General features: G+C 44.7%; 1 protein-coding gene across 5 annotated transcripts in view; it reads left to right on the top strand.

Annotated features, from left to right (window-relative positions):
- The first annotated feature begins 3,738 nt into the window (after nucleotides 1-3,738).
- The window catches only part of ankrd29 (ankyrin repeat domain 29), a 34,560-nt gene continuing 22,934 nt past the window's right edge, over nucleotides 3,739-15,364 (top strand). For 2 of the 5 annotated variants that reach the window (XM_073045486.1, XM_073045474.1), the window contains exons 1-5: nucleotides 3,876-4,142; nucleotides 6,450-6,560; nucleotides 6,717-6,815; nucleotides 8,958-9,056; nucleotides 14,496-14,594. In XM_073045486.1, coding sequence (XP_072901587.1) covers nucleotides 4,131-4,142; nucleotides 6,450-6,560; nucleotides 6,717-6,815; nucleotides 8,958-9,056; nucleotides 14,496-14,594 — 420 coding nt within the window. In that variant the 5' untranslated portion in view covers nucleotides 3,876-4,130. Of the gene's footprint in view, nucleotides 3,782-3,873; nucleotides 4,143-6,449; nucleotides 6,561-6,716; nucleotides 6,816-8,957; nucleotides 9,057-14,495; nucleotides 14,595-15,364 lie in introns of those variants that run through there. The other 3 variants (XM_073045480.1, XM_073045492.1, XM_073045500.1) reach the window with 3 other exon arrangements.

Raw genomic sequence — 15,364 nt, 5'->3', positions numbered from 1 at the left:
ATGGGTGATTTCAACTTCCTTAATATTAATTAACACCTCCTTAGTTCAAAAGGTTTAGATAGGGTGGAATTTATTTGGTACGTTTGGTACGTTCAGCACAACGTTATTGGGCAGGTGGCACAGGAGTCCTGGATCCCACACCGCTAGGTTTGAGAGCAGTTGTGCCCTGCAGCCACCTCCCCGTCAGGCACCTGGTCCAGTTTTACTCGGCTCAGCTCAGCACTGAACTGACTCTGTGGCTGTGGCCTGCAGCCATCGGGCTCCAGGACCGGGTTTACTCAGCTCGCTTCAATGCTGAACTGACTCTGTGGCTGTGGCTCACTTTCATGTTCTGTCGTTACGTGTTTGTTTGTAATAGTTTGCATGGTTTGTTCTTCTTCCCACATTGGATGTTTGACAGTCTTTGTGGTGTGGGTTTTTTTGTGGATTTATCATGTTTCTTTGTTTTGTGACTGCCTGCAAGAAATGACTCTCAAGGTTTTATACAGTATTCATAGTTTGATAATAAATGTATTGCATTTTGACCTTTGTGGGCTGAAGGGCAGTTCCTGTGCTGTACTGTTCTATGCTTTATGTTCAAGAAGGATTCCTGATGCAATATGTGAACAGGCTGACTGGAGGAGAGGCCACACCAGGCAATGAGCCAGATCTCTCAGTGACCACACTCCCTGACCTTTACCACAGACTTCGACAGGGATGGGAACAGTGCTCTGGAAAAGTATTGAATTGGGGGAGGATAATTGTGATGCTATTAGGCAGGACCTTAGCAGTGTAAATTGGAAATGGAAGTACTCAGGGAAATGTGGAGGATATTTAGAGGGCACTTTCATGGTGTTCTGGATAGGCATGTTCCATTTGTTGGGTGAAGGAACCATGGTTGGCAAGAGATGTGTAACATCTAGTCAAAAGGAAGAAAGAAGCATTCGTAAGGTTTAGGAAGCAAGGACTCTTGAGAGTTACAAGGTAACCAGAAAGGAGCTTGACAATGGACTTTGGAGAGCTAGATGGGGACATGAGAAAGCTGTAGTGAGTAGGTTTAAGGAAAACCTCAAGACATTCTGCACATACATTCTACACTATCTACACTAGATTGAGAGTAGTACCGATCAGGGATAGAAGAGGAAACCTGTGCCTGGAGTTGAAGGAGATAGGGGAGGTCTTCAATGAATACTTTGCTTCAGTATTCAGAGAGAGGGATCTTGACAAATGTGATATCAGCGTAGAGCAGGCTGATACGCTGGAATATGCCAACATTAAGAAAGAGGATGTGTTGGAGCTTTTCAAAGGCTATACGAGATATACTCAGGGTTACCACAGGAAACGAGGGAAGAGTTTGCTGTGCCTTTAGCGATGATCTTTGCATCCTCACTAGCCACAGAAGTAGCACCAGAAGACTGGAGGATGGCAAATATTATTCCTTTGTTCAAGGAAAGAAATAGGGATAATGCTGGAAATTATAGACCAGTGGATTTTATGTCAGTGGTTGGCAAACTATTGGAAAGAATTCTTAGAAACAGGATATACAAACATTTGAAGAAATATAGTCTGATTAGAGTTAGTCCACGTGGCTTTGTGAGGGGCAGGTCATGCCTCACAAGACTGATTGAATTCTTTGAGGAAGTGGCAAAATAAATTGATGAAGGCACATCAGTTTATGTGGTTTATATAGATTTTAGCGAGGCATTTGACAAAGTTCCCCATAACAGGCTCACTCAGAAAGTCAAGAGGCATGTGATACAGGGAAATGTGGCTGCATGGATTCTGAATTGGCTTGCCTACAAAAGGCAGAGGGTTGTAGTAGATGATACGTATTCTGACTGGAGGTCAGCCACAAGTGGTGTTCCACATGGATCTGTTCTGAGACCCCCTAAATGGGAACTGGAAAGGTGGGTAGGTAAGTTTGCAGATGACACAAAGGTTGGTGGTGTTGTGGATAGTATAGAAGGTTGTCATAGGTTATAATTAGCCATTGATAGGGTACAGAACTGGGCTGAGAATTGGTGGGTGAAGTCCATTCTGGAAAAGTGTGAATGGCAGAATACAAGGTTAATGGCAAGATTCTTAGCAACTTGGGAGAACAAATTAATCTCGGGGTCCTCAACTAAAGATCTCTGAAAGCTGCAGCACAGATTGATAGGGTGGATAAGGATGTGTATGATGTGTTAGCCTTCATTAGTTCAGGGATTGAGTTCAAGAGCCACAAGGTAATGCTGCAACTCTATATGACTCTAGTTAGACCAAACTTGGAGTATTGTGTTCAGTCCTGGTCATCCCATTATAGGAAGGTTCTGGAAGCTTTAGAGAGGGTGCAGAGGAGATTTACCAGGATACTGCCTGGATTAGAGAGAGTGTTTTATGAGGCAAGGTTGAGTGAGCTAGGGTTTATCTCTTTTGAGTGAAGGAGGATAAGAGGTGACCTGATAAAGGTGTGCAAGATAATAAGGGACATAGAAAGAATAGACAGCCCACGCCTTTGTATCAAGGTGTAAATAGCTAATACAAGAGGGCATAATTTCAAGGTGATTGGAGGAAAGTATGGTGGGATGTCAGATGTAATTTTTACACAGAAAGTAGTGGGTGCATAAAATGCACTGCCGGGGTGGTGGTAGAAGCAGATACATTAGGGACGTTTAAGAGACTCTTAGATAGGCACATGGATAAAAGAAGAATGGAAGGTTAGAGAAGATTAAATGGTCAGCACAACATGATGGGTCAAAGGATCTGTGCTGTACTCTTCTATGTACAAAGATAGTGTCTTGCATATTGTTTATACAGATCAAATCATTATACAGCACATTGAGCTAGAATAAGGTAAAACAATAACAACACAGAATAAAGTGTAAAAGCTACCAAAAAAGTCCCATGCAGGAAAACAATAAAGTGCAAGATCATAGTGAGCTAGATTGTGAGGCCAAGAGTTCATCTTATCGCACAAGAGGTCCATTCAGAGCCATTTTACATGCAGGTAGAATGCTTTCTATGGTGCATCAGTAAACATTGATGTAGACAGGAGCATGTGAACCACACCTCCACCCCCTTTTCTGAAGTCAATGACCAGCTCTATAATTTTGTAGACATTAAGGGAAAGATTGTTGTCATGCCACCTTGTCACTAAGCTCTCTATCTCCTTCCTGTACTCAGACTCATCATTTATTTGCTATGTAGCCCACTAGTGTGGCATCAACTTCAAACTTGTGAAGTCATCAGTGTACAGGGAGTAGAGTGGGGGCTGTGGAGCCCCCGTGTTTAGAATTAATGTGACTCGAGGTGTTGCTACCTACCCTTACTGACTGCAGTCTGTTGGTCAGAAGGATTATCTGTATGGATGGCAAGGAAAACAAACTTTTTTACTGTGCCTTGGCACATGTGGCAATAATAAATCAATTTACAGTTTACAATTTAAGGAGGGGGGAGTTTAAAGGAGACGTGTGGAGCAAGTTTTTTTTTACACAGAGAATAATGGCTACCAAGGGTAGTAATGGAAGCAGGTATTTTAGTAGTCAGTTAGACACATGAATAGGCAGGGAATGGAAGGACCATGTAAAAGGGATGAGTTAGGTTAACATCATGGTCGGCACAGACACTGTGGGCCGAAGGGCCTGTCCCTGCGCTAGTCTATGTTCTGTATTACCTGCCAACCCAGACTGCACACAGAGTTCCAAACTGTTCTGACCAATCGTGATGGGCCCGTCGGGAGCGAGCTATGCGGGACGCCTTGCGCGTCCCCGGTGTGGCGGCGGGAACGCGCTTGCCGGTGCAGCAAGTGTCGCCTACCCGCAAGGTGATGTTGGGTGGGGTCGGGAGCGAGCTCGTCTGCTGGAGTGTGTGTCGGGGACGCGCTGTCCGGCTCCAATAAACCTCGGAGTCGCGTTCTGGTGTGGAGTGTGTGTCGGGGACGCGCTGTCCGGCTTCCAATAAACCTCGGAGTCGCGTTCTGGTGTGGAGTGTGTGTCGGGGACGCGCTGTCCGGCTCCAATAAACCTCGGAGTCGCGTTCTGGTGTGGAGTGGGTGTCGGGGACGCGCTCTGGGCTGGAGTGGTCGGGGACGCGCGCGGGTGGCTGACGCTGGCAGTACGGGTGCGGGAGCCGGGCCTCCGCGTCCCCGACACCGCCCGGCGGATTGCGACACCATGTCTTCCAAGGTAACGCTGTGTGTTGCGGATGGTTGGCAGCACAGCCTCAGGTTACGGACCTTTCAGCAGCATCTGCGCTTTCAGCCCATGATTCGTGTCCTTGGGGTCGCTAAGGGTTCAGTGCGGGTTCCCGAGACCGCTGCGGGTCCTCGGGGTCTCTGCGGGTCCCTGAGGTCGTTGCGGATTCACTGTGGGTCGGTGCGGTATCGCGTTCCCGCTGCGTGTTTCACGCTCCTGTTGCGGTTACATTGCGTGTTGCGTGAGGCGGTGGGTGACCAGAGCCACAGGCGGTGGGGACAAACCACAGCGTGAGGGCTTCGGGGCTAGGCTGTACAGGAACATCAGTGTGGGCAGAATTGCCGGGCCCATCTGTCGATCTGGTGGAATAAGGGGCTACAGATGTCAGAGTCTGGGGATGAAGCCCATAGTTCCATGAATAGGACAGCACAAGTGGAGAGGGAGTAAAGAAGATGCACAAAACATAAATTGTAGTTAAATCATACATGTCAGTGAAGAGAAAAGAAATGTGAAAAAAACTTAGTGTAAAAAAAAAGACAAAATCAGACGCAAGTCCTAGGTTATGAAAGAGCTGGTCAGTAGGGTTCCACTGCGGAGATAGGGGTAAGGTTGTGCAGGTAGGCTCAAGAACACAGTGATTGAAGGTGGTGGGGGGAGGGGGTCAGTGAACCTGGTGTTGTGGGGCTTCTATACCTCCTGCTTGATGGTACCTATGGCATCGTCTGGATGGTGCTGCCTTCTTGAGGAAGTGCTCCCGACTGATGCTGTCAGTGGTAGGGAGAGCTGTGCCTGTGATGGATTGGGCTGTGCCCTCTACTCTCTGCAGCCTCTTGTGTTCCTGTGATTGGGATTCCTGTTACAGGCTGTGGAGCAACCGGTCAGGATGCTCTCCATCTGTAGAATCCTCTGTTACCTCCATTCCCATTCATTCAACCCGTCTCTGCCCTGTATAACCTGAGTTTCAGTCTGCATTGGTAGGCCAACAGGGATCAAGGATGGACTGCAGAGGTACCGAACGTAATTGGCTTACTTTTGTCTTGCACGTCAAGAGAAAGTGAAAAGCTTTTGTTTGCCTGTCATCCAGATAGACCACTTCAAAACTTCAAAAGCAAAAGCAGTAACACAATGCAGAATAAAGTGTTACAGAGAAAGTGCAGTGCGCATAGACAAAAAAAAAGTGTAGGGGCCATAATGAGTTAAATTGTGAGATTGGGAGACCATTTCATCAAACTGAGAGGTCATTCAATAATTTTTAACAGCGGGGTGGGCTGGAAGGTGTCCTTGAGTTTAATGGTTTGGGCTTTTGTTTCTTCCTCCTGATAGGAGGGGAGAAGAGAATACCTACGGGGCATGGGGTTTTAGATTATGCTGGCTACTTTGCTGAAGCAGTGGGAAGTGTAGACAGAAACTATAGAGGAGAGGTTGGTGCTCCATGTGTGCTTGCTGTTTTCAGAGTAGCCCAGGTCTTGCTCTAATTTCTAATGTAGCACTAATCACTGATGCACTTAAAAACAAACCTGCATGTTAAAAAGCTGATGACACAGGCAATTGGAAACTGATTTGCTATATCCTCAATTCCAAGGTGATTCAAGACCGTTTTAACTCACTATCGTATTTTAGTGATGAAAGACATATGGCAGGCTGCCTTATTAGCCAAGGCACTGAGTTCAAGAGTTAAGAAGTTATTTTGCAGCTTTATAAAGCTCTAGTTAGTCCAGATCTGGAGTACTGTACTGTAGTTTCCCCCACCCCGATATAGGGAGGATATGGGAGCTTTGGAGAGGGTGCAGAAGAGGTTCACCAGTACGTTTCCTGGATTAGAGGGCATGAGCTGTGAGGAGAGGGTGGATATACTTGGGTTGTTCTCTCTGGAGCAGTGGAGACTGAGGAGAACCTGACTGACGTTTATCAGATTATGAGAGGCGTAGACAGCCAATAGATTTTTCCCCTGGTTGAAATGATTAATACCAGAGGGCATGTATTTAAAGTGAGAGGGGGTAAGTTGAAAGGAGATGTGAGGGGTAAGTTTTTTTTTACACAGAGTGGTGGATGCCTGGGGTTATGGTGGAAGGCGATAGGATAGAAACATTCAAGAGACTCTCATACAGGCACATGAAATTGTAGAGAATGGAGGGATATTGGCAAAACGGATTAGTCTGGTTAGATATTTGATTACCAATGTACAGTAGTTAGTTCAGAAGAACATTGTGGGCCCAAGGACCTGTTTCTGTGCTGTTCTGTTCCACTGTACGTTTTATCTACTTCAGTACTGAAACTGAGCTTGTATTTTTCCAACAGAGGGAAATGCCACTTGCAAACGCCGTGTTCTGGACGGCCCGGAAAGGAAATGCCACCCTGTTGAGGCTGCTTCTAAACAGTGGTCGAACAGATGCAGACTGCAGAGACAGTGTATGCTTTTCAAATGCATGTGTATCCTGCAGTCATCATGGGGGGGCTTCACAGCACAGCCTTCAAACTGCAAACACTTTTCACTGCACGCCCTGTATCAGTAAGTGGCCAGACTGTAACCGATCCTGATCATCAGCGGTATTTTCTCATTGACAGCTTGGGACAACCGCTCTGATGGTGGCTTCGTACTGCAATCACATGGACTGTGTTCGGGAGCTGATCCTACAGGGAGCAGGCATTAACATCCAAAGAGAGGTAATGTGTACTACTGGGCAGACGTATCCTGTAACAGGAATGTAACTGGGCAAAATGGAGAGCAAGAACAAGGTTCAACATAGTTGGAGTTGTTCTCAGCTATCCAATGACCAGTTTTGCTGGTCTTGAACTGGGAGAAGGGTGGTGGAGTGATTGGGCTTTCAAAACCATATGATTGAGTTTTCGGAGGAGTTGAGAAAGGTAGAGCAGTGGATGTTGTCTATACGGACTTTAGTAAGACATTTGACTTGGGTCCCTCATAGGAGGTTAATCCATGGGATTCACAGTTCTTGACCATTTGGATTCAGATTCCTGATGGCTTGCCCTTAGACCACAGGGTACTGTGAGAAAAATCTTATTCTGGCTAGAATAAGTCTGTGACTAATGGTGTTCAACAGTTCAAGTTCAAAATCAAATGTAATGGTCATTCAACCAAACACATGAATACAACCAAACGAAACAGCATTCCTCTGGGCCCAAGATGCAAAAGAACCAACAGTCACACAAAGTACGCAGCACATATAGCACATGTAATTAAGACAGGAGAAAAACATACAGTTACAACATTATAATATTAAAAGATAAAATAAATCCACAGAGATTCTTAATGGGACCTCTGCTATTTGTGATACGTGCAATACATAGTAAGTTTGCAGAGTGATGGTGTTGTAGGTAATGTAAAGTATTGTCAAAGTATTTTGTGAGATAAAGATCAGTTGCAGATACAGGCAAAGAAATGGCAAACTGAGGTTAATCCAGACAAGTGTGATATGAACTTTGGGAGATCAAATGTAAAGAGAAAGTATACAGTTAATGGCAGGAGCCTTAACAGTATCGATGTACAGAAGCCTGCCCTCAGTATAGGTCCTGGGGTGAAAATGACCTTTCCCCTGGCTCCTGTAGCTGTCTTTGAGATCCCACTCCATATCTGCACCATCCAGTAGGAGGAGAAGATTCCCTGCTGGAAGTTGGTGTGGAGAAGTAAAATCTGCTAGCTCAGAGGCAAGCTTGTGCAAGGTGCGGACCACAGGAGAGGTTACTGTGAGTTGCCGATTCTCTGAGGGTGATCACAGTCTGGCTGTGACTGCCTCTTTCAGGTCATTTTATTTAGGGGAAAACAATCCTGGTGGGTTTTTTTTAAAAAGCCAGTTGTCCTGGGAGTAAATGGAGAGCTGACTTTCAGACACTGGAGACTGAGAGTCAGACTGGAGTCACATTATAGGTTCATAAACAGAAGGAAGTCTGCAGAAGCTAGAAATCCAAAGCAACACACACGAAATGCTGGAGGGGCTCAGTAGGTCAGACAGCATCTATGGAAATGAATAAAATAGTCAACATTTTGTGCTGAGACTCTTGTTTTGCATTCCATCCACACGGATAATTTCATCACAAAGGTGCATTCAGATAGTACAAGGAAAAACAGAAGCAGATTCCAGAATAGGGTGTTAGAATTACAGAGGTGGTATAGTGCAGGCAAGCAATGAGGCAAAAGGGCCATAATGAGGTAGGTTGTGAGATAAAATGTTCCTCGAGTGTAAAGAGTTCCATTCAATAGTCTTATAATAGGAGAGTAGAAGCTGTCCTCAAGCCTGGTGGTATGTGCTTTCAAGTTTGACAGAATATGTGGGATTTTTTTTCAACCAAAAACAGTTTCTGGTGCTGGCAGAAATCCAGGGTTAAGTTTCCCGTGGGGTGTTGAGTTATTAGTGATGAGGAACTTCATCCAGGCTCAGCTGCACAGTAGAAGCCAGACGTACAAGGAAATGCAGATTATGTTAATATGGAGGAAGGTCTGGGGAGTTCGTGGGTTCCATGTACAATGGCTGAGCAATAGAAACTGATTTTCCTCTGTTGGGCGGCTGGCAGATCAGGTGACAGCCTGGTTCCTGATCTTCTGCCAGAGTTATGGTAGGTGTTCAGCCGAATCTCAGGAAATTCCCAGGACGTTCCCAGGAAATTCCCAGGACATTCCCAGGAAATTTAGAGGACATGGCCGGGTGCGAGGAAATAATCCATCAGCACAAAATTAAGTTAGTATTTGCAACTGGAAGGAAGATGAGTCACCCAGCACATGTTGACAGTGATGATGGTGAGTGGTAGGTGCTTCATGTTAAGTGAATTAATTCCCTTTTATCTCCTCAGTCAGGCTCCACTGCTCTGTACTTTGCTGCTCAACAAGGGAACAATGCGATCGTGAAATTCCTGTTGGAGTATGGGGCCTCGACAGAGCTATCGACCAAAGTAAGAGAGACAACAATCTGCAACCATTGAGACACTCACCATTATAGATCATACAGTACTGTGCAAAGGTCTTGGAGATCGATCTATCTATCTAGGGTGTCTAAGACTTTTGCACAGTTCTGTATTTGTCAACATGGAGCAGAGAACAAGTTTGTAAATCTGGTCTGGCGGGAGCAAAGGGTATTGGGAATGACACAGGACAGGTGTGGGACAGATGGCAGAGCAAGGGTGCCACTGACCAGGGTGGTTCAGGTGCAGACACACCCATCCCTGACACACCAGACAAAGGCCATTTGATTCCAAGCCATTGATTTATTGATCATTACAGAATATCTCTCCAGAGCTTCTTGCTGTCTGTCCTCTCCCTTCCCCTTTTCCCTACCATAATTCCCCTCTCCCTACCCCCTTCCTACTGTCAGTCCACAATAGAGACCCATATCAGAATCGGAACACAAAAATACAACTGCAGATGCTATGGATCAAAGAATACGTACACAACGCTGGAAGAACTCAGCAGGTCAGGCAGCATCCGTGAGAAAAGAGTAGCCAACGTTTTGGGCCGAGACCCTTCATCAGGAATCAGGTTTACCATCACTCACATAGATCATGATATTTCAGGGTTTTACAGCAGCAGCAGTACAATGCAATACATAAAATGACTACAGCACTGTGCAAAAGTCTTGGGCAGCCTAGCTATATATATGTGTCCAAGACGTTTTCACAGTTCTATAAATTGATTTATGATTGTTATATGTAGCAAGGTACAGTGAAAAACTTGACATGTGTAAAGTTCATACAAATCAATTTGTTACTTCAGTGCATTGAGGTAATACAAGGTAAAACAATAACAGAATGCAGAATAAAGTGTTACAGAGAAAGCACAGTGCAAGTAGACAATAGAGTGTAGGGCCATAACATTGTAGATTGTGAGGTCAATTGTCTATCTTACTGTACTAGGAGATTGTTCAGTGTAATAGCAGGTTAGAAACTGTCCTTGAGCCTGGTCATACGAGTTTTCAGATTTTTGTGCGGTCTGCCTAATGGGAGAGGTTATAGACAGTCCATGGAAGGAAGGCTGATGTGCAGAGCTGTGTCCACAACTCTCTGCAGTATTGGGCAAAGCAGTTGGCATAGGAAGCCATGGTGTATCTGGGTAGGCTACTTCCTGTGGTGCAAGGACAGGGTGGTGAAAGAGTGCAGGAATTGGGAGGTTATTGTTTAGTTGTTATGCAGGTTGGTGATTTAATTGTCCACTCTAAATTGCCAACCTCCCTCCCCACCCATGTGTAGAAGGGAGGTGGAATCTGGGGGCCATTGACGGACATCTGAAAGAGAGTGGGTTTAGAGAAATAACTGGGAGAATAGGATTTCTCTGAGAGCCAGCATAGACTGGATGCACTGAATGGCCTCCCTTGACAAAGGCATGGGAATAAAGTTGCCAACAGGGTATGCACTGGTCTGTGATGAAAAAGTGCCCCCCCCCTTCCCCAGTTTAAATGCAAAGCCTCCCATTATGTGAAAAGCAGAGACTTGGGTCTGATAGTTATGTTCCAGTTAAGGTGACTCCCATCCTTCCTTACTAACCCTGATTTCCATAAGCATCCATCTTGCCCTGCCCTTGAACATAAGTAGTCAATATTCCTCTCCTGCATGCATCAGATCCTCACCTCTGTGAGTGAGCTACATGATCTCTGATCCACAGGAGTAGAAGTTTCTTCTGAACTTCATGCCCCTTGACCTCTCTCCGTATCAGACTCCGTGGCCGTCAGTGGGATCCCTTCTACAAGAGGGTTCTCGTTGTTTGGTGCAGACTCATGGGAATGAAGGGCCTACCTCCATGCCGTATGATGGCACGATTGAGTTCACAAAATGAAGTCGCTCTCCTCTGTCTGTTCTACCACTTTGAAGCTGTTAAATTTATATCAGCTGCACCTTCTCTTCAAAACTATTCACCCACCATCGTAAACATCACTATCGTACCTGCCTCAACCACTTCCCCTGACAGCTGTGCTAGGCACACACTACACTCTACGTAATAATAAAAAAAATCTTGTAAATTTTCTTTAAACCTTCTCCCTCACACCTTAAGCTTCTGCCTTCTACTGCTTGATGTTTCTACTCTGGAAAATATATTCTGACTACTTCCCCTATCTGTGCCTTTTGTAATCTTATAAACTTCTGTTAGGTCTCCCCTCAGCCTTCAAGGCTCCAGCGAAAACAACCAAAATTTGTCCAGTCTGTCATTATAGCAAGTGTACTTCAATCCAAGCAACATCCTGGTGAGACTCTTATGCATCTTCTCCAAAGCCTCCATAACCTTCCTGTTATGGGGCAAACAGAACTGCACACAACCAAATGTAACCTAACCAAAATTTTATACAATTTGCCTAACCAATGAAAGCAACCATGCCGAGTGTCTTTTCCAACCTACCTATCTTCTTGTGTTTCCACCTTCAGTAAGCTAGTAAGGCATTTGACAAGGTTCCACACGGTGGGCTTATTCAGAAAGTCAAGGCATGGGATCCAGGGAAGTTTGGCCAGGTGGATTCAGAATTGGGTCGCCTGCAGAAGGCAGAGGGTCATGGTGGAGGGAGTACATTCAGATTGGAGGGTTGTGACTAGTGGTGTCCCACAAGGATCTGTTCTGGGACATCTACTTTTTGTGATTTTTATTAACGACCTGGATGTGTGGGTAGAAGGGTGGGTTGGCAAGTTTGCAGATGACACAAAGGTTGGTGGTGATGTAGATAGTGTAGAGGATTGTCGAAGATTGCAGAGAGACGTTGATAGGATGCAGAAGTGGGCAGAGAAGTGGCAAATGGAGTTCAACCTGGAGAAGTGTGAGGTGGTACACTTTGGAAGGACAAACTCCAAGGCAGAGTACAAAGTAAATGGCAGGATACTTGGTAGTGTGGAGGAGCAGAGGGATCTGGGGGTACATGTCCACAGATCCCTGAAAGTTGCCTCACAGGTAGATAGGGTAGTTAAGAAAGCTTATGGGGTGTTAGCTTTCATAAGTCGAGGGATAAAGTTTAAGAGACGTGATGTAATGATGCAGCTCTATAAAACTCTAGTTAGGCCACACTTGGAGTACTGTGTCCATTTCTGGTCGCCTCACTATAGGAAGAATGTGGAAGCATTGGAAAGGGTACAGAGGAGATTTACCAGGATGCTGCCTGGTTTAGAGAGTATGGATTATGATCAGAGATTAAGGGAGCTAGGGCTTTACTGTTTGGAGAGAAGGAGGATGAGAGGAGACATGATAGAGGTGTACAAGATATTAAGAGGAATAGACAGAGTGGACAGCCAGCGCCTCTTCCCCAGGGCACCACTGCTCAGTACAAGAGGACATGGCTTTAAGGTAAGGGGAGGGAAGTTCAAGGGGGATATTAGAGGAAGGTTGGTGCGTGGAATGCACTACCTGAGTCAGTGGTGGAGGCAGATACACTAGTGAAATTTAAGAGACTAGACAGGTATATGGAGGAATTGAGGGGTTATATGGGAGGCAGGGTTTGAGGGTCGGCACAACATTGTGGGCCGAAGGGCCTGTAATGTGCTGTACTATTCTATGTTCTATGGACTTGAACCCCAAAATCACCCTGTACATTAATGCTCTTAAGGGTCCTGCCACTTACTGTCTGCTTTCTCTTTACATTTGACCTCCCAAAGTGCAACACCTCACACTTGTCTGCATTAGACTCCATCTGCCAGCTCTCTGCTCATATTTCCAACTGATGTATATCTTGTTGAATCATTCTTCATTACCTCTCTCCACCAATTTTTGTGTTATCTCCAACTTATTAAATGCACTACCTAGATTCTTTAAATCCTCATTCTTAAAATGAAATCATCTAAAACTGTGTTGTTTATCTTCTGTTCAATCGATCACCACGTGCCTGCCTATGTGCATGTGTTAGCACAGTACAGCCTCTACATGGGCTTAACTCAGACACTTCTGCCTGGTCTCAAAAGAAATGAATTCAGGGTAATTGCTTTGTCTAATCTTGCCCCACTACACGGTGAACTGACCATCAGATACAGCATCAGAATTAGGCCAGTCAGCTCATTGAGTCTGCTCCACCATTCAATATTGGCTGATTTTTTTTAAACCCCATTCTCTCACCTTCTCCTTGTAACCCTCAATCCCCTTACCAATCAAGGATCTATCAATCTCAATGACTGCACAGCCCTCTGTGGCAGCAGATTCTACAGATCCACCCTTTGGCTGAATAAGTTCCTCATCTCAGTTCGAAAGGGACATCCCTTTATTCTGAGTCTGTGCCCTTAGTTCCTGGACTCTCCTACTGATAGAAACATCCTTCCCTGTCCACTCCATACGGGCCTTTAATCAGTAGGTCTCAATAGGATCCCCTCTTCAAACTCCATCGAGTACAGCCTCTCCAGGGCCTGCACAGCTCTCTTTAGATGCAATGCCAAAATTGCTAAAAATATTCCAAATGAGATTTGATCAACACCTTGTACTTTTATATTCCAGTCTTCTCAAAATTAATGAACAGAATGTCCCTCAGAATCAGGTTTATTATCACTGATGTGAAATCTGTTGTTTTGTGGCAGCAGTACAGTGCAAAGACATAAAATTACTATAAATTACAAAATAAATAAATAGTGCAATAAGAAAGGAATAACAAAGGCATTTGTGGGTTTGTGGACCATTCAGAAATCTGATGGCAGAAGGGAAGAAGTTGTTCCTGAATCATTGATTGTGTGTTTTCAGGTTTCTGCCACTCCTCCCTGGTGGCAGCAGTGAGAACAGGGTACATTCCACTTTGTGAGAGTCCTTAATGATGGGTATCACTTTCTTGAGGTAACAATTCTCGAACAATGTTTCTTGGAGCTGCTCACCCTTTCCACTGCAGATGCCTCTGTGATCTCCTGACTTCCCTTTCCTGAAGTCCACAGTCAATTCGTTGATTTTGCTGACGTTGAATGCAAAGTTATTATTGTGACACCACTCAATCAGCCAATCTGTCTCACTCTTGTATGCTGCCAGGAGATAAAGGAACATCCTTTCCAAATCCCATTTTCATTGAATTTCCAATAGACTCAGTCCACTGATCAATCCTGGTCCATTCTTTTGTCGTAGTTTTTTTAACAGATAGCTCATGTTTTTTAAAAATGTCATTTTAATTTTTAAAACACAACTAACAGATTGGCAATACATATTGAACAATATATGGATACAAAAATAGAATTGAAGATTGAGGCAACATGGTGCTGGAACATGGAGACTCATTGCAAGTTTCTCCCTGCAGATCAACTCACTGCTTCTATTGTAAATGTTCTAATCTTTTCATGCACTGTGTAATGATTTAATCTGTATGAGCAGTATACAGGACCAGCTTTTCATTGTACTATGACAATAAATCAATTCCAATTCTATAATCGGTGAACTAAGTTCTCTGTGTGTTCCCCACACAGGATGGTGCCACTCCTCTGTCCATTGCCAGTCAGTATGGACACAACACAGTGGTGGAGACTTTGCTCAACAGGAGATGCAACATTAATATCCGGTTGCAGGTAAGAGCAATGGAGTGTGGTCTCTTTGCCTGGTCCCACAAATTGCTGGAGGAACTCAGCAGGTTACGCAGCATCTATGGGAGAAAGTGGACTGTAGACATTTCAGGCTGAGATCCTTCTTCTGCAGTCTCTTGCATTTTGATATGAATCTGATTGCCCAGCTATAGGAGGAAAACAGAACAGTACACGCACTTTGGCCCACAATGTTGTGCCGCACAAGATCCCTCCCACATAGTCCTCCATTTTTCTTTCATCATGTGCCAAGTCCCTTAAATATATCTGTCTATCTACACCACCACTGGCCATACGTTTATTGCACCCATCACTCTTAAGTATGGAAAAAAAAATCACTTTTGTCATTCTCTCCCCATTACTTTCCTCCAATCACCTTAAAAAAATGTCCCCTCATATTAGCCATTACAGCCCAACAGCGAATGTCTCTAGCTGCCCACTCTGTATGCATCTCATCATCTTTTACACCTCTATTAAGCTTTACACTCTTATTCTTCACTCAAAAGAGGAATAGCCTTTCTCGCTCAACCTTTCCTCATAAAACATGCCCTCAAAAGCAGGAAGAGTGTCGTTAAATAGGGTGCATTGATTGCTGGAATTGGGACCAGTTATACAAGACATTGGTGAAATCACACTTGGAGTATTATATATAATTTCTAGTCACCCAAAAAGGAAATGGGAATTAGGAAGGATATTATTAAGCTGGGAAAGGTGCATGAGGGTGTTTTCAACTTGAATCACTGGAGGATGCTTGACAG

Source organism: Hemitrygon akajei, chromosome 1, assembly GCF_048418815.1.
Source record: "Hemitrygon akajei chromosome 1, sHemAka1.3, whole genome shotgun sequence".
NCBI classification, from domain to species: domain Eukaryota; kingdom Metazoa; phylum Chordata; class Chondrichthyes; order Myliobatiformes; family Dasyatidae; genus Hemitrygon; species Hemitrygon akajei.
This window is presented reverse-complemented; position numbering and strand designations above follow the sequence as displayed.